General features: G+C 39.5%; 1 protein-coding gene across 1 annotated transcript in view; it reads left to right on the plus strand.

Annotated features, from left to right (window-relative positions):
• Nucleotides 1-19,553: 19,553 nt before the first annotated feature.
• RSPO2 (R-spondin 2) overlaps nt 19,554-19,675 on the plus strand; it is a gene marked incomplete at both ends in the record, with an annotated part of 13,385 nt that continues 13,263 nt past the window's right edge. The window contains one exon of the mRNA XM_009697716.1: nt 19,554-19,675. This exon is cut by the window's right edge and continues 70 nt beyond it. Within this exon, the coding sequence (XP_009696018.1) occupies nt 19,554-19,675 (122 nt within the window).

Here is a 19,675-nt window from a genome sequence, read left to right on the forward strand (position 1 = left end):
CTGGGAAGCCCTGGGAGCGTCAGTTCCCAAGTGCTTGTGTTCCTCCTCCTGGCACAATGAAATACTCTTGTCAGGAGGGTAGCACCAGAACTTGGCTTATCATTGAAATATTTATTCCTACTTTATTCTGCACTGGAATGAAGCCTGATTTTGAAACAGGAAGATCTTCTGGGAAGTGGGATTATATATTCTGCACAAGCCTGCAAATAAGAAGGACTGTTTTCATACCACAGGACTTTGAATTATTTGGTAGATTCAGATAGTTACGTAGTTAGGGAACAGAATACTTTAAAAAGCTGTATTTAGAAAGTCGTCACACAACTAGTGGTCTGGAAGTATAGCATGACATATAAAATTCCCTTCTACTTTATATCATTTTTCTAAGCAATTCCCTTTTTCACAATTGTTACTGAATTGGCAGATTGGTTGTTGTTTGAAGAGTCAAGCATTTGTGGTGATTTTATTTGACTTTTGATGAGGCAGAGTTCATGGCTCTAGCATATAAGTAGTTCATTTTGTGAGTGAGTTTGTGTAACCAGATGATCTTGCATGTAAGTGAGTTTGTCTTTGAGTCAATTTCATCAGAAACTGGTTGTCCCCTGTTAGAACTGTCTGCAGATAAATTGCTTCAGTGCTGTGAAGAGGAAGTGTGGTCAATGGTTTAATGTCCAGATGGAGATCAGTGACAAGTGGTGTCTCTCAGGGGTCCATACTGGGACCAGTGCTGTTTAATTTCTTCATCGATGACACCGACAGTGGGATTGAGCAAGTCTGCAGATGACACCAAGCTGAGTGGTGCTGTTGACACATCTGAGGGACAGGATGCCATCCAGAGGGACCTGGACAAGCTGAAGAAGTGGGCCCATGTGAACCTCATGAGGTTCAACGAGGCCAAGTGCAAAGTCCTGCACATGGGTTGGGGCAACCCCAGGTATCAATACAGGCTGGGGGATGAAGGGATTGAGAGCAGCCCTGTGGAGAAGGACTTGGGCTACTGGTGGATGAAAAGCTGGACATGACCCAGCAATGTGCACTTGCAGCCCAGAAAGCTAACCATATCCTGGGCTGCATCAAAAGCAGCATGACCAGCAGGTCGAGGGAGGGGATTCTCCACCTCTACACCCCCCCTGCAGTACTGCCTTCAGCTCTGGGGCCCCCAACACAAGAAGGACACGAACCTGTTGGAGAGAGTCCAGAGGAGGCCACGAAGATGATCCAAGGGCTGCTGCACCTCTCCTATGAAGCAGGCTGAGAGAGTTGGGGTTGTTTAGCCTGGAGAAGAGAAGGCTCCGAGGAGACCTTATAGCAGCCTTTCAGTACCTAAAGGGGACTTATAAGAAACATACGGGCAGACTATTTACTAAGGCCTGTTGCAATAAGACAAGAGGTGATGGTTTTAAACTAAAAGAGGGTAGATTCAGACCAGATATGGAAGCAATTTTTTTACTATGAGGGTGGTGAAACACTGGAACAGGTTGCCCAGAGAGGTGGTAGATGCCCCATCCCTGGAAATGTTCAAGGTCAGGTTGGATGGGGCTTTGAGGAACATGATAGAGTTGAAGATGTTCCTGCTCATTGTAGAGGGGTTTGGACTAGATGACCTTTAAAGGTCCCTTCCAACCCAACTCATTCTATGATTCTATGAATGTGTTCGTGCATCCTTCTGTCAGTTTCTCCAGATATGAATCAAGTGATTTTTAAAAGCTAAATTTAAACTAATGTGTCTTACAGTGCTTGTAACAAAACAGAGCTAAGCATAGGACAATGTTTTCATTCAGATATATGGCACAATTATGTTTTTTTCTCTCCATCTTTGGAGGTGAAGGAGGCAGCTGTTCAACAAGGACTATAGTGGAGAGTGAGGGAAATCTGTGCACTTTTGGCTCCTGGGATTCTTTTTCAGTTTCTAATTTTTACATTTAACCAACCCTAAAAAGGCACACAAAATGTTAAAACACAAAGTGTTGAAAATTACTTTCCAGGTCACAGGTTACATTTTAAACCAGACTCATGTTGTTATGGTTCCTGCTAATATTTCTGGAGTCAGAAACCTGTTGATATTTCCATTTGGAGAGAGGGAGCTATAACTCTCTATAAAAATATGTTCCCAGCCAAAGCATGCCATGTGAGGTCGTTGCTGAAAAGAATTAAAGTCTGACAGCTTTGAAATTAGAGGCACATCAACAAGACTGGGAAATCTGCTGCTTTCTGACTGTGCTGCACTCCTAGACATCAGGAAATGTGCAACAATAGGTGTAAGGTGGCTGTTTGGGGTCTGCTTTTATGGGTCACTCTGCGCAGAATCAGGTCTGGATGGATGATTTTGGTTTGTGTAGGTGTCTTTAGTGTTAGGTTTTGTTGTGCTCTGGATGTCATTTCATAAATTATGCTGTCGATGGATATTTTAACACCTTCTATCCATTTCCTAAATCTTTTGTGCAATTGGTCCTTTTCCTCTGGTTCACCACAACTTTAAGTAGCTCCAGCACACTCTTCCAATTTACGACATCTCCCTGACTCGCCAGCTGGACTCCACACATAGCCTTGGTGCTCCAGGAAGGAAGACTTGGCATTGAGTGAGTCTGGGGTTAATGAAAGCCTGGAGTGGGAAGTTATAAAAATCAGATGGTTATAGTAATTGTAAGGGGCTATATGCCGAGTTTAATAGCTCCACAGGGAATGGTGATATATGAGGAGTGTAGGAGGAGAGAATGGGCATAGGAAGGTGCCATATATATATATACACATCCCTCTTCCCCCTCCCCTTTCATTCCCTCTTTGCAGGATATTTTATATCTTTTTGCAAGAATCCTAGTCTGATCCAACTGCACTGCATCATCAAACAATCCCTATAGAAAGCTTGCAGAGAGGGGAAGCTGTTTCCAAGACCCAGTCTTCTCCTCTGGCTGCAATGAAATATGTAAGTCTGACAATCACACATGATTATCTCTCCTGCATTTTCCATGAAGATTCTAAATCATCTACTTTATCTTTTGTCTTGATCAGATACTTATCTGTTTCATTTTACGTTCAGGCAGATATAGGAACTTTTTTAAAGGAAAACAGCCACAAAGTTAACATCACCTTGTATTTTGGTGTGCCCCGAGTGTGGGGTCAGAGTCATCACAAGTCAGTGCTCCTGCTCAGGTAGAAAGAGGCAGTAGCTGGAGGCAGGTCTACTGTAAAGGGTTAACCGTAATCACAAACTTGCCATCACTGGGTGCCCATGATGACCAGCATGGAGGCAGTTGTGGTAAGCCAGGAGGTTACAGCTGCACGTGGAGGCATGGGCAGTCACTGTACGTACAGGGCTTGGTGCTCCCATCCTTCTCCCTTTAGGGAGGTGATGGCAGGTCCTTGATCTTAGTGAGCTGGACCATTGTGTCCTGTCACATGACCCCGAATGTAAGGAAACTCTGACGTTATTTACTAGGCATAAGAGGACACTAAGATGAGGAGCTGCCTCATGTTTAGGATCATGCTGTATCTGGATGATTGTAATATTAGCTGCTAAAAATGAGTGTTTAGGCAACAGTTAATAGTACTGCATTGACACATGGTGATCATATTTTGAATTTAAAAAATGATAAAATAATCTCAAAAACATAAAAGTCTTTTATAAGATAAAGTCTTTTCCCTGGGACTATCTTGCTTGCATTGTCTGTCATTCTTGCTTCATAGAGTTAAAAGGTGCTTGTTTGTTCTGTTGGCTTTGCAAAGCCAACATTATGACAAAAAATGCTTTAGATTCCAGCTTGTATATTTAATGAATACTGAAAGAAAATTGCATTGGCTATATAAATTCTGCCTTTATTTACATCTCCTTTTAATTATGAAGGCCATGTTTTTTAAGTAGTTTACTAGAAAGCATAGTGAGTACAAAATCTTTGAGGAACATACAACCACCTCCCATGACATGATTTAGTTAGTTGTTTTCTAGGGCTGGTTTTGGCAGGGAATGCGTAAGTGTGTGTATATGTGTACATGTACACATTTACATGTATGCAGTTCACAACTTGAGCAAACTTTGTTCTGGAAGTCCTTGAGGCACAAGTGTGGAACACTGCAATATTGGTTTTGCAGTTATGTTTTGGAGAGGAGCTGTACTTTGAAGAACACTCTAACTGCATCATTTATTCCATTTTTTTAAAAATGTACTTCAGGTTAGGATAGTCTGTTTTCTGTATGCTTCACAATGTCTGAAAATAATAAAAACAAGCAAACAAAACCCCAACACCATAGAGATTATGTGAGTAACCTGGGGTTTCAGTTTAAGTAGTTAAGTGTTTAAATATAAATTTAAATATCGATGTGTTTAATGATTTTTTTCAGAGGCAAAAGCAAATGTCATAACTTCCTAAAAATTTACCTCTAGTGGTAGAGATGAAAATGTGCGTATGATTTTCAACTGCAGCTTTATGTGTCAAAAATACCTCCTAAAAATCTTGAGGAATTACAAAGTCAAGTAAATCTGAGATACAAAGTGAGAGATGCATGTAAATATTTTGCATTCTTCCTGTGAAATAACTGTGTGAAGAAAACAGGTGTATTAGGCGATCATTTGTGTGCACTCTCCTTCTCAGTGCATGGGCTTGCTTTAGTATGTGCAACGAAGTAAATTTGTTCTCAGTCATTTTCATGTCTCATTTTAGAGCCCAGATCTGTCCACACCAAGGCTTCTTTTTACAGATAGTTATGTGAATGCAGATTTTTTGAATTTTTGTTTGTTTGTTTTTTGAGGTCTTAGTATGTGACTTTGGGCAAATATGTACGAGAGCAGGTTTAGTACTGCTAATTTTTAGGCAGCTCTTGTTAAATGTCAGTATGGGTAGGATTTTCTTTACTCAGATGATGCTTTCTGAGCTCTCCATGGGCTTTCCTAATAGTCCAATTCTTAAAGAGCTTTTGTGTATCTTTACAGAAAACTCATATCGTCTGCTTCCAGTGGGAAGATACGTTTTCTCGCTTCCAGTTAATTACTTCAAGTAAAAAAATCTAGTAATGGCAGTTATAATCATGATATGAATTGGCAGGCTGCGTTAAAGACCATGGTTGCACCAAGGCTGTACTACACAGTCTTTCCTTTCTGGAAAATTATCAACAAATATTTATCATTCAGAAAACTGTACCAGGAGACTCATAACTGGAATAGTCCTGGCTTCTACTGACTTATTTGAAATGATTAGAGTCTGTTTATGTACAGTAATGTTGGAAATAAAGACCTGTTTGAATACCAAAGTATCAATTTAGCTGCTAGGTTTCAAGTGTCTCATCTGAAAATATTGGTCTGCGTTTTTCAGTAGCTGTTTTTTCAGTGACTTGCGTAGTTTTTACTCTGGTGGTCTCTAGGGTAAAGTGTTTTGAGAGCTGAGGGGAGAACTTTGAAGAAATAATTTCTTTTTATATAAAATACTCCAGAAATGAAGTTTTTCCATTTTTAATGGAATTGATCTCTTTTTTTTTTCTCTTTCTCTTTCTCTTTTTTTGTAAGCCCATGTAACTTCTTACTTTAAGGTATTGATTCTCCTTCTATTCTGAGATAGTGAAGTGGTATTATGTCAATTTTAAGAATGAGCAATTCAGAATAAGAAAAGCTGTTATTTGCCCAAGTTATGACAGCAACTGTGGCTGAATTATTCCTTGGATCTAGGTGTGCCTTATCCTAAGCTGAGGGCTTTCTTGAGTAGTCAATTTCTCCTCTCAAAGGTACAGCCTTTATAATAAAAGGGAATAAAAAAATAAACTGATTTATATAGCATATCCTCCTTTGTCTTTTAAGACCAGGAAGGACTGTTACTACAGTATATTGCCAAGTATGATTTCCTTTTACTCAGATGTGTATAGTCTAAAGACTCAAACTGGCACAAAGCACTTCAATTCCCAGGTTACTAAACTATGAGTCACAGACCGCAGCAGTGACCAAGCAGCCGCAAAACACTTCAGGTCCTTGGAAAGGCGAGGCATTAACTAAATGAAAATTGTCCAGACAATCCCAGCAGGTAAGCCATGCCACGTGCTGCAAGTCTATGCTGATTTGATGGAAGAAAACTGCTTTGTGACTGTAATCTGATAACTGGCTTGACTCTGAGTGTATGGGGGACATATTAAAACTAGACACGAGTTTTCATCTAGCGTGTTACTTGTACCTAATAATGGTCGGTCTCTGATCATTCAGAAGAAGAAAAATAATTTTCCCTCATTCTTGGGAAACTACATCTGCCGGTTGCATGTTAAAGTTGGTAACCTTTTCAGGTTACTGGCTGGGCCCTGAAATATAAGACTATATGTGATTTGTAACTAATATTTTAACAGGCATGAGGCTGCTAAGGGCAACCCGGGCACTTGTGTCCTGCCTGGGAACAGGAGAGACTCACTGGCCATGTCTGCAATAGCAAGAAATGAAGTCCAGTGGGGTGCATTTGTAGAACTAAACAACCAGTTCTGGGGAACTGATGCCAATGCTTTACATGTTTCAGTGTTTTACCTTGGGCTAGCTCTAATCTGAACTTGTGAACTGGATCCATACTACTTTCTGAAGAATGTTAAGTATACTCTTGGAGCATATTTTCCATTTCAGGCTAATTTGAAGGAAATGCAGCTCCAGGACTGCTCTGGCATGTAAAGCAAAGCTCAGTCTGCAGGGGATGATTTGGGTTCCTCATATAAAAGCACCCTGATGATCCAAACTGTGACAGACACTCAGAATTCATGTATTCTGAAGTGTTTGCGTGACATCCCCAGGGGCAAGGACCAAATATTTTATCCCAGAAGTGCCATGAAAGCATGTAACTTCTGAAGAGAGGCAGTCTCCCTAACAAGGGCTTCAAGTCAGTCCAACCTCTTCCCATTCCTTTCTCTTCCCATTCCTTTCTCTTCCCATTCCTTTCTCTTCCCATTCCTTTCTCTTCCCATTCCTTTCTCTTCCCATTCCTTTCTCTTCCCATTCCTTTCTCTTCCCATTCCTTTCTCTTCCCGCCTCCATCTTACAGGTGGCATGTTCCAATGTTTAATTACACAGTGGACACATCGTGTTTTAGTTCAAGCCTAACTTCAGCTTCCAGCCATCATCAGCAAGATGGACCCACTCCCTCCCTTCCCCTGGATAGTTGGTATTTACCTTTGTTCAACTGCATTTTTTAGGTTGTAACTGAATAGTTGAGACTTGAGGTGACTCTGTACCAGTAATGATTCCTTCTGATGACTTGTTACCGCATCGACTTTTGTCATCTGGAGACTATGCCAGCAAAAATTTTGCATATTTTTTGGAGTTTTTTTGGTAAGCATTGATTCTTTCTTAATACAGTGTACATTTAGAGATTAGTTGGTGAGCTGGGTTTTAAAATCAAAGTATCATGTTCTACTAAGTTAAATGACTTGAAGAAATCAAAGTGTAACTCACCAACATTTTTCTTTTCATCCATTCTCATAGAGTAACAGTTTATTTTGAACTAAACCCTTGCTTATTCTCTCTATCTATTACATATGTATGTATATTTACTCTCTACTTCTCAGTGATGCAACACTTCCTTAAAGACTCCATTTTTTTCCCCCTGAAGTTGACGTCAGGTGAATTGGTCTGTAGTTCTCTGTTTGGTACATAGGTTGTCCTCTGAGCTGTTGGTCTTTCCTCAGTCTTCAAGCATTTATTAAAAACAAGAAAAAGAAATTAATTCTAGAGGGAAACATTAAGTTAATGCATTTAACAATTGACTGGCAGTGATAGTTGCTCGAATTTTTTTTCTCTTTGGCAAATGGTCTTACATAACTTCCTTTTGTATGGATGGCAAACTTTTGATTGCAGCTGTGTTATCACATTGGGTGGATACATCCTGCTTTATTCCAAACACAAGATGTAACTGTTAGACTCTTTTGCTTTCTCTGTATGTTATTTTAAGTGTTAGAAATATGGTTTGTTATTCTGGTCTCTATTCACTGTTGAGTTTGGGGATTTGAGGGTTTAGAAAGGTGGGGTTGTTTTTTTTTGGTTGGGATTTTTTGATCCCTTTAGGTTATTTGTCAATTATCTCAATTTTTAAACTTATATTATTTGCTATTTATATCTTGTTTTCCCATCCTTTGAAGCTGTGCTTTAATACCACTTCTACAAAAAAATTTTTTTTTTTTTTTGAATGGTCAGAATGGTCTTTTTTGCTCTACTTTTTTGTTTGTTTGTTTTGGTATTTGTGGTACTATGGCTTGTTATTCATCCAGTAGAATATCCTTAAACAATTACCAATTTTAACTCTTCCCAACGTCTAATTTTTGTTTCCAGTCAATTATGTGAACAAGTAATTTAAGCTTGGCAAATTTGGCCCTTGCAAGGTTTCAAATAATCACATTTCTGGCTTATGCTATGTACTGCTTGTACAGTGGAAATGTAGCCGGTCCAAAACTCACAGGTACCTTGTCAACTGCTAATTTTTGATCAGCATTTACCTGTTTTTTGTTTTAAAAGCTAATATAACTTTGAATTGCCCTATAATAAGCACACTAAGGTAGCGCGCTTTATAAATACAAAAAGACCTCACCTTATGAAAGAAACTCTAGGTAACGTTCTTTAAATGCTCATGTCAGACGTATCTCATATCAGATTTCTCCAGTGCCAAAGTTTCCTGGGATGCCATTTTTCTTTTCTGATAGCTGATGGCTAAGGAAGAATTTATCCTGGTGTCTTGGAAGGGCTGGAAGGCCACCAGTACTAATGTTTTAGTCTTGTGCGTGAGCTTTATAGGCCATGGAGTTCCTGGACTTCTGTGCGTGTGACACTAAGGGGTAATTGTCTGATGCAGAATACTGTCCCTATGACGGCTTACCAGTCTCACCTTCTGGAACGAGGGGGTACGGGTGAGATTTTCAGCATTTGAACATACAGCCTTTTCTCTTCAGTCTTGGTAATACAAAGTGGGTATCTGTATTCCAATTCTCATTTTAGGAGTGCGATAATGAAACCTCTGTTCTAGTGTCAGAGTAGGGCAGGGTGACTTGTCCTTGTGCGAAGATCCTCTGCACGCAGGAGGCAGGAATTTGCCACCAGTCCCTTCGGAACATTTCAAAAGAAAAGTATCTCTTTCAGGGATTTTTGGCCAATGATGGATGTTGTCTTGCGCTTTCCTGAATTTCGTCTAATTTGAACCGAGCTGCATTGATAGTTATAGATCCTTTCTTCTGGTAAGCTTTTTTCTCTTAAGATGGCTCACTTTGTGCAGGAGAGGATACTTCCAGCTGTGAAGATATCCTTTAGGTTCCCTTATTTGCAAGTATAACACATTTCCAAAATGCTTTGCTTCCATTTCATTCATTGATGCTTGTTGCCTCCCTCCATGGGATCTCCCGTGAAAAGGAATATATCTGGACATCCAGAAAACTTTCCATATCCCCATGTGCTTTGTTAGCTGTTCCTCCTCCATCAAAAGTGTGTTGCACATCATGTAGCTCAAGCTGCCTCCTTCTTCAAGCAAGAAATGAAATCTGATACTTCAGATGCAGATCATAGGACCACAGGAGAAGTCAGTCTGGAAGAGACCTCCCAAGCAGGAAACTGGACCTCCCTTACCAATGTCCTGCTCAAAGCAGGGTCAGGTGCGAGGCCAGACCAGGTTAGTTGGGGCTTTATCCAGTTGGGGCTTGAAATGGCTGTGCCTTCCTTTACCTGCTCATGAATGTCATGATGTCACTTGGAGTCCTGGACTTACTGAAACTGGGTGGCTGTTGGAGTAACCACAGTGTCTGTCTAGCTTTGAATTTCCTTCCTGGGCAAGGAGAAAACAGTATCTCCTCTCTGCCTAGTGCTTCAACAGAGTTGAAATGGATCCAGTCTGAGTACCCCACCTGGGACCTTGTAAGCCCTATCGGTTTTCTAGCACAAACATGATCATTAACTACTCTTTGTCAGCTGCTGTAGCTGAGGAAATGCAGTGCTGTGCCTACGCAGTACCCAAATGAGTTTCTCTACAGACTTGTCATATCTACCTGGAGACTATCAGCCTAATCCTCTGCAATACTGTTAGGAGCAATTTTACTTCTGTGTGGTCCAAGCTTCATTCTCAAGCTAATGCCAAGCCTGAAACCCAGGTTGCCTGCATCAGGCTTGGACATCTGGCAAATCTGCTTGTACAGATGCCCACTGAAGCTTTGCTCAGAATTAACTTTTGCTGGAGGTAAGGACCTGTACATTTCTTCTGCAAAACTTATGATACTGTGAATATAACCTTACATGCTTTTTAAAGTTTCCTACTCATCTCCTTATGTCTGAGGTCATTAAATCTTCCAGACTATTGCTGAATATCTAAACCTTACACTTCTTCATTCTTAGAGGGCACCATTTTCTGTACATCTCAGTTTAATAATATTCTTTTTTTTAAAAAAAAAAAAAAGCAAAAAGCTCCATTTACATGCTATTCAACATTTCAGAAGTTTGGTATTTATGAAACACTGACCAGTGTGTTCACTGCTTCATAAACTGGAGAAATAAGGCATGTTATTCACCATTACAGATTTACAATCACAGTCAAATATTGATTTGTTTGGCATTTCCTATACATGCTAGTTCCTGTTGTACAATAAAATGTGATAGTAAACAATAGTTAAGCATGTAGTCAATAGTTTAGTGGTGCCTAAAATAACAATGACAATAACTATATAGTCTTTGCCTCTGTTTATTTCTGTTGGAATTGCTGTGCAAATTACCTAGCTTCAGAGTCTAGATTTGATATCTGTCACTTTTAAAATATGTTGAATTTAATCTTCCAGGAAGTGAAAAGAAAGACTTGAGCTCCTTCTCTAACTACTTTTTTCCTGTTTCTCAACCTTTTCTACCTTTTTAGGAATTATTCAGTAAAAGTATGAAAAGGCAAAGTGAAATATCATGCAACATACGTAAAGTCTTCTTGTATGTCATTGTACTTTGTGTCTTAAGCACAGTGTTCTGGATCTTCACCTCCTTAGCTTTAGTGCTTCCAATAATGTTTTGTCTTCAGTGGTTTGGGTGGATCTGGGTTTGGAACTGTGTTTTTGTTGGAACGCCTCTATGTTGGATCCCTGCAGTTTTCAGTGCTTGGAAAAGTTATAACGTACAATAGAAGACAAAGCAAACACACCATCAAAGGGGAAAAAATTAAATCTCTGTTTATTCACCTGCATGCTAGAGATGAATCTTATTCACAGAAGCTAGCTGAAATATTCTAGATATTAAAAGGCTTGGAAAAAAAATGAATTTGTTTAAATGCCTGGGACCTGGTTCCAGTAGGATTTGTCCCCCAGATGTTGATTTGCAGCAGCAATATGCTGGATGAATTTTGCTGTTAAGCATACCATCAGATAGTGGCATACAGAGTATGTACACGGGAAAAATACATTTCTGTGCAATTTTGTAATTAAGAAATAGGTTGTGACAGCGTGTGCATTTCTGGATGACTATAGCATGGGAACCTGAGATGGAAAGGTCCGAGACTGGTGTTCAAGTGACTTTTAACCACCTGAGAAGTAGAAATACAGTGCCTTGTGGACTCCACTGACCAGGCCTCCCCACCAGCATGGTGTTATGAGGAAAGTAAAGGAGTGCTTGTTTTTTATTTTTGTGTCTCTTCGCAGCTTCCACATTAGCATTGGTTATAAAGAGCTGATTGAAGGTATAGTAAGTCTTTGGAAGGAGCATAACTATTTCTTCTGTACTAGAAGTAGAACTACCAGCCTCTGTTTGAGTGTCTGCTCATGCTTCCCAATACGATTTATTTTCAATGAAAGGCAAATAAACTTCCTACTTGAAATAAGCTGGGGAACATGGATGTTGTCATGTACTGTCTTCCCTGCTTCCCTCTTCCTGCATACAAAGCCTAGAAGGAGCTCCTATACCTCATACGTAGGCGAGATACAAGAGCTACAAGTGAAAAAAGAATAAAGCTTTAGCTAAGGAAAGTGATTTTTCAAAAGCCTGTTTGGGAGGACACAACGATTGGCTTTGAAAATTCTCAGTTCCTGCTGTAGCTGGTTTAAGGTTGGCTCTGTGCTGGTGTAGAACTCCCCAGGCACTCAGTACTCGCACGCTTCTGTACTGCAGTGCCTGCAGGAGATCGGTGGCTGGGGAGTGAGAGCGGTGGCCTGGTGGGGGAAGCCGTAGACGTCCCTTCGTTGGAACCAGCCTGCTATGCCACTGAGGCAAAAGAGCCCTGCCACTGCACAAAGGGCATGCCGGAGAGAGCCAGACATTGGGGTAGATCCTAGGGCTACAGCAGACTGGGGGTCTGCTCTTTGTACCATCAATTGAGTTATACAGTTTTCATCAGATGTAATTAATCTGTGCTGTTGCCAAAGATAATGACTTGTGGTGCTTTGCCTCTGTGTCTGAATTGCTGGGGTTCGGGGAACAACCCAGAATCTCGGATGTGATTATTTTCTTCTTTTTAAGTAGTGGCTTTGGGGGATTTCTATGTTTTATTCTACAGACCTATAAAAAGCTGAAAGTGTAGCTAATGTAAAATCTAAGTAAGAGAAATTGGAAGACAAGTTGTCCTTCAAAAGTATTGCGTGTTAGAAATCCTCTTATGTTTTATGGTTGGAGTTTCTTCAGGTTACTATACATGAAGCTACAGGCATTTAATCAAATTATCTGGGGCTCATAAAGTATCCTAAATCATAAAACTACCTGATGGAAGCTTATTTAAAGCTTATATCATGGATATTTTTACAGAGAGTGAAGCAGCCAGATAAGATAAAGAATTTTGAGATTTGGAATAGACAAAACTGCCCACAGCTGTGCAAACAGTACAGCGATGGGCATGTATTGGCCATGTTTCGGTACCACTAGACTACAGGGTTCCTAAAAAAGCATCATTCTAGCAACTCATAAGCAGATGAAACAGAGGTCATCTTGGAGGGACTCTTAGCATGATAACAACTAAAGTAGCCACTTTACAAATTGAAAACTTGAATGGATTAAAGGAAATGTCTGGTCCATTTGTTAGTGTAATGCAATTTCTTACTATAGCTGGAATGGACTGGCCTATAAATTAAAACTCAGAAGTGGGATTGGCAACATGCACATGAATGTGCATCATGTAAGACTTCTGAACACCAAATGTAAGTATTGGGGGGGCTAGGCTTCAAGATGACCTGTGGGTGGTATGTGTGAACCAGTTGGTTGGTAAGACTTGGTTACTGGTTCTGGTTTTGGTTTTGTTTTTTTCTGAACAGACTATGTAGCTATTGTTGACTTATGAGCATACATTTGGTGAGATTTTTACCAAACTCATTGAAGTGAAATGCCACCCTACAGTTAGTATATCTTCAGAGGAAGAGTGGGGAACATGTGGGTTTTCTGAGTTGTGGACAGCTTCAGAGAAAATGATCCTGAGTGGTTAAGGCCCAGTGTCCTGACAAAGATAGCACTGGGTGATCTTTTGTGTAATTCCAAACAATGGCTGCTTCCTACCCAGAGCAGCATGGTACTTGGGAAATGGTGTCTTTGTGATAAAAAAACTTACATAACACAGGAATGTTTTGGGAGAATAATATCTAGGAAAAGTAGAGAAGTTATATCACTTTTGTATTTGGCACTGGTACAATTACTTTTCCATTTCTGAGCACTTTTTTTGGTGCCCATAAGCCTGTTGATAAAATGGTAAGGCCTTGATCAAAGGACTGGATACTTTGCTTTGTGGTGAGACATTCTGGAATCTTGCTCTGTTTATCTTACCCATGAGAAGGCTAAGACTTGACCTGATCAGAGTGTCTGCATAGGAGAAAAAAACATTGAAAAACTGTTAACAATCTGGAAGGCAAAGATATAAAAAGGTCCAGTGATTGCTATTTGAAGTTCAAAATTCCATTGCAGATATTCAACAGTGAGAGTGATTAGCCCCTGTGATATCTTAACAAAGATTGTGGTGGTTCCCTTACCGCTGAAAATTTAAAAATCAAGATTTGAATGGTTTCTTAAATGATATGTTTTAGTAAAGCACAAATCCTGTGGCTTCTTTGTACAGGGCATTCAACTAATTGTTCATAAAAATCCCCTTTGACCTTGAATCTCTTAATTCTTTTAAAGATGATGACTAGAGTCAAGCTAGTCGCTTTTCCTTTTTTTTTTTTTTTTGTTTTTGTTATTGAAGTTTTCTGTCCAAAACTTACTTTTGCTTTTACATAGCTCTAATGAAAAATAGGTATTTTTCTTGGCCAGCTTCTGTTCATAGCCCATCAGATGGTTTTTAACTATAACGTGTTGGTACCTTGGTATACTATGTAATATTGGTGTATCTTCAAGGCTGTATTCTTTGTTCCATTCTTTGGAACCCTGAAGACATATGCCAAGCATAAGTGCATTTTAGTTGGTTTTATTGAGATAGGTAGGGGATATCTTTATAGCATTAATTGAATTCAGGATTATGATATCTACTCTTTCTACACTAAGTGCAGCTTGCAGTGATCTTTCAGTTACTCCCCTCCTCTGAGTCCCCTCTGAACATTTCACGTTTACAGTGATAAGTGTGTTGGAGACATTTCTTGTAGATCTGAACTAAAATCCAGTTACCAACATTTGTGGCTGCAATGTGGCTGCAATCCCAGTTAGGGCAAGAGTGCCATTAAGCTAGCCATGGTACCAGTACGCCCAGTTTCCGATTTCAGAGAGTTCAAAAGACCAAAGGCTGCCAAATAGTGACACAATGACCAGGCAGTGAGTGATATTAGGAACATAATGAGCATGTTAGCCTGGCCCTCTAAAGAAATGATATTTAGATAATTACTTTTTCTAGTGCTTGTTTCTCTGCCAGGCTGTCCTCTTTCTCCAATTGGTTTTGGATTAATTTGTCCATTTCAGCCTGTTTTTTACAGAAGTGTGAAAATACCAGGTTCTTGTGGTGAGCTGAAGCACCAGGTTCAAAAGAGGTTTGTGACACCTAACAAGTGGGTATACAAGAAAGACAAAAATTAGTAGCAGTTGTTGTAGTATGGGTTGCAAGAGAGCAAGATGACAGAAAATCAAATTCTCTTAGTCCTCTTGCTTACAGAATAACTTGTATTCTTGTGGGGAACAGGCTAGACTCATTTCGTACAGGTGATTCTCTTGTGCTTTCAAATAGTCATAACAATACACTTAAAACTGCTGCAGCAATATGGCTTAAATACATTTGATCCTGACAAGAGTTAAAGTAATTAGCTGACACTTGATTTTACTTGATATAGTTCCAAACCATGAAACTTTGAGCACCTTTAGAGTTCAGAAGTCTTTCATTCAGTGTTTGGGTACTAGTCTGTGTTCCCAAGTAACCTTCTCAAACTTGGCAAATTCAGTCCCAGATTTAAAATAAAAATGCATCGTAGCGAATCAAGTCTGGAAATGCTTTCTCTTTAAATATAGAGATGCTCTAGAGTATAGTTGTAGAAGCAGCAAGCAGAAGGAATAGAAAACACGTTATCTGTATAAAGGTCTGTGTTTGTGTTTATGTGCAGTGTTCACACCCGCGTACATACTTATGTGGCTCTACAAAACGTTACCCCTGCTGCAAGGACCTTACAATCTTAACAGACAGCCGGGGCAATCATGTGCTTTGAGACCCGGAGGATGGTGCTAACTTAGAGCATGTGTGCATTTTCGGTTTTATGATGTGACGACAGCAGCGCTCTGACACTGGTTAACATTTGTGGGCCTTGTGGAAGAAGTGAGTTTCCATGAGGGATTTGGCTGGAGGAAACCTTCCTGCCTGACACACAGAGTTGAGAAGGGTGTTCCAGGCAGGGTTGAAATAGGGATGAATAGTGTCATGTTTTACATTGCATGTGATGCAGCTGGTAACTTGGAATGTGATGGACCATGTTTTGTAAGTTTGTTATTTTTTCTTTCAGTCTAATATAGAATGAAAAAGAAGAGTTTACGAAGAAATTAAAAAGGAAGTGTATAGATGTTTCTGCTGAACACAGAGGCATTCACTTCCTCCTTCACAGGGCAATTATATGAGAATTGAAAAAGCTGTATAAGATAAGAATACATTGTATTTGCTATGTTAAGAAACCAAGATGGAAAGGGAAGACTTTGGGGCAGGGGGGATCTTGTAGGATTTAATTATAACCTGTGTACATAGGGATAAAGAGAGAAAGTTAAGTTGGTATCTTCAAGGTGTCATGCTGTTGTGACACCAAAACCAGTGCTAGAGTATTTGATTTGTTAAAGTGTATGTTCAGTGTCCAAGTAATTTAGTAGTAGAGCATATAATGATTTTCCCTGCTTTGTGACATGTTGAACTGACAGAAAAGTCACAGAAGTCAGTATGCTTCCCATGAAACTCTGAAAAAATTGTAAGCAACAATAATGTGGAAGAACACCAATTCTGTGATATAGACTTCACAATAACTTACTGTATGCAAAATATCTGGAAGTTATTCTGTTTGGTGCCTAAGTGGGAAGTTTTCAGATTTTTTCATAAAGTTTACTATCTGTATTACAGCATACAAATCATATTATCTCCCCTTATCTTTGTAGAATTCTCCAGTGATTTTTTTTTTTCTTAATGTGGTAAAGAAAGAAAAAAAAAAATCCAATGCATTTTTAGTTTTTTATTATAACTTAGTAACTAGGAGAGCAACAGGGAAAGCCATCACTATATGACTATTAACTATGTGACCATCTTGAACGCTGTTATCCAAATTCAATGTGTGAGTTTAATAATCATTCATTTAAGTAACAATACATGTGTCACATCTATAATACCTCATATCTGAGGATTTCAGAGCAGTTTTGATGAACTGAATCTCACAGTGTTCCTATAAGACGGAAAAAATACAGGCATAGAAATTACAAAACATTTGTTAAGGCTGCTCGGGAGATAAAGGAGAGTCTAGATGTCATCATTTGGGTAACCTACACACAAGTTAAAATTTTGTGATAAATATATTCAACTTACAAAAATACTATGTTATTGAACTCTTTCATATATCTTGTGTTGACCTTAAGTTGTGAACGATGTGCTGTCCATCTCCTAAACAAAGGATAGCACAGGATAATGGAGGATCATTTAATGCTGTTAGATCCTTTTCATATGAGAGTATGTTAGGACAGAGCTATGGCTGAAGCTCAGAGAAGGCAGCATAATTAGATTTGTCTGCACAGCAAAGGGTTATGAAAAAAAGACATCTTACCAGAAATACTAAAAAGAGGTACTTGAGAAGAGTAACATGAAGGCAGTCATAGATAAAGGAAAGCTGGGCAATAGAGTCAAACTGACACACATATTGTAGCCAAGAAATCCAAATTTTAATCGGGGTCAGTGAGGGAAGGTGAACATGAGACCTACATGGACACTACAAATGTATATCTGCTCCAGAACCCAATCCATTCTCCCCAAGCCACACTATTGAGGATAGTAACCTTTAGCTATGTCCATGTTTTTCAGCAATTGGCCTGGCCCTAAGTCATAGTCATATACATGCTGCATATGAGATTCTGACTTCATCTGATTCAAACTCCAAAAACCACTTTAAGTGGTGAATACATTCAGGCATCTCGCATCTTTACTTTTGTTTTGTTCCTTTTAATTCTTTTGTTATAGTACAGGCTTCTCTGAGAAACCTTGAACAAGCTGGAGGTACAGATTTACTGAGAGTGAGATGCAAGGAGACTGAAAGGGGATTCAGAAGTCTACAGGATTGCCCACCATGTGTTAAGCAACAATTGCTTTGGACTACATGGTCACATGTTATTTGATGTGGTTATAGATAGGCAATAGATAAGGGGTGCATCCAGGCCTAGCTCATCATCTGTTGGTTTCTCTTTGTGTATGTCTTTGAAGATGTGGATTGTGAATGAGAGTAGTTGCAAGATGAACTGTACGAAACGTTATATCTGAGGTCTTGTGGATGACAGGACGTGCGTACTGGTTTAGGAGTATAAGGCAGCTGGTCTGGTAGGGTGTGTCATTACAAAAGGGTTAACAGAGAGCCAAAGAATCAAAGTATACCACAGAGGGTAAGGGTGCTATTCCCATCAAGAGGATCTCATCAGGTGAGCCTGATGCCAGAGGACTCTAACACTCAGAAAGCATCCCACTGGCTGAGCTGTTTCACACCGGATCACTTGGATTCTGGTCCTGCCTGCCACCCACTAGGTTTATTTTGTATGAAATAGGAGTTGAATGCTGATGTGCTGAACTTGATGAGGCACGTGTGGGGGACAGGAGCAGGGAGGGAGTGGGAATGTGGTGTGCAGATGTGTGAAGGTGAGAGTAAAGCTTATCAGCTACTGGTTCCAAAGGGTGGTGGGCTTTTCCTTTTTTCTTTTCCTGGCTCTGCTGGTGAAGTCATTCATTGAACAACCTCAATTATCCATCCGTCCAAGATAAAAGTACCAGAGCACTATGTTGGGCAGTGAATACTTTTAAATATTTAAAAACATAACAATTAAACCAGTCCTTGCCCTTTTGGCCAGCTGCTCTTGGGGTGGCCTCTATTAAAAAGTTCTTGAGACCCCAAAGACTTCTTTTGCATAATATTTTTATGTTTCCAGTAAACCAGGTTTGAACTGGAAATTTTCTGTAAAGTCCTGTAGCCAATTTAATATTTAAAACAGACCTGTTAAGTTATGCTGGTTTCAAGAATGTTTTGAGCCATCCTCCTTCTGCTAACCTGCTGTGCTAACTCAGTGCCTGAGAAGGAGTTGACAGCCCATGGGGGCAGGGACTGTTCTGTGACTCTGCAGAAAGGCAGGATAATAAAAACTCATAAGGGCAAAAAGTGATGCAGGTAAAGTTTGTGTTGCAGTTATCAGCCAAGTAATTTAAAAGAAAAAAAAAAAACCAAAACCAAACAACAAACTCAAAACCAGAGAATAGAATAGACTGCACAGCAGCTGGTGACCTAAAATGGTAATCTCCACTAAATGCCCTCCTTTGGTAATGTCTGTGCATATGATTTTCAGCCCATTTTAGATAAAAATTTGTAGAAAAAGGCTTTTAGAAGTTAAAACGGCTATTCTTTTTTTGGAAACAATTGTCTTGACTTTCTTACTAGAAAGACCAAGAAGAGACTGCAAGAACACAGGTGTTCTAGGATCCTGAGAGCTATGGGACAGCATTGCTAGTGCTGTATCTGTTCTGCAGAGAGTTCTCTACTCCTAATATTGTTCTCTTCACAGTCAGAAATTGCATTAGTGTGGTTGCTGGATTTCCATGGACATGTCATTTCATGTGCATATATCAGGGTGTTGATGTTATGTTTTTTGTTGCTGTTGTGTGCTTATGTTCCCAGCTTCAAACTAGAATTCAGCACCTAGGTTTTACTTAACATTGCACTGATGAACTTTATATAGTTTGATTTCTGCTTGCTCGCACCTTTATTTTGAATGTGTGTAAATTCATTTAATTGCCCTACATATAACTGAAAATATAGAGATTGCATTTCTTTGTATTCCCTTGCCAGTGCAGATGTATGAGAGTGAGTGCACTTTCAGAACCTTCCTTTCAGAACTACTTGTAATCATGTAGTAGATAAGTAACGCTTTAGAGGGAAGACCTCCAGCCAAAATAATTTCCAAATGATCTTAAAGTGTAATTTATCTTCTTATTTTGCAGCTAGCTATGGACCAAATCCAATTTGCAAAGGCTGTTTATCTTGTTCAAAGGATAATGGGTGCATCAGATGCCAACACAAGTTATTCTTCTTCCTACGAAGAGAAGGAATGAGACAATATGGT

The sequence above is a fragment of the Cariama cristata genome, unplaced genomic scaffold (assembly GCF_000690535.1).
Source record: "Cariama cristata isolate BGI_N322 unplaced genomic scaffold, ASM69053v1 scaffold4163, whole genome shotgun sequence".
Classification (NCBI taxonomy): Eukaryota; Metazoa; Chordata; class Aves; order Cariamiformes; family Cariamidae; genus Cariama; species Cariama cristata.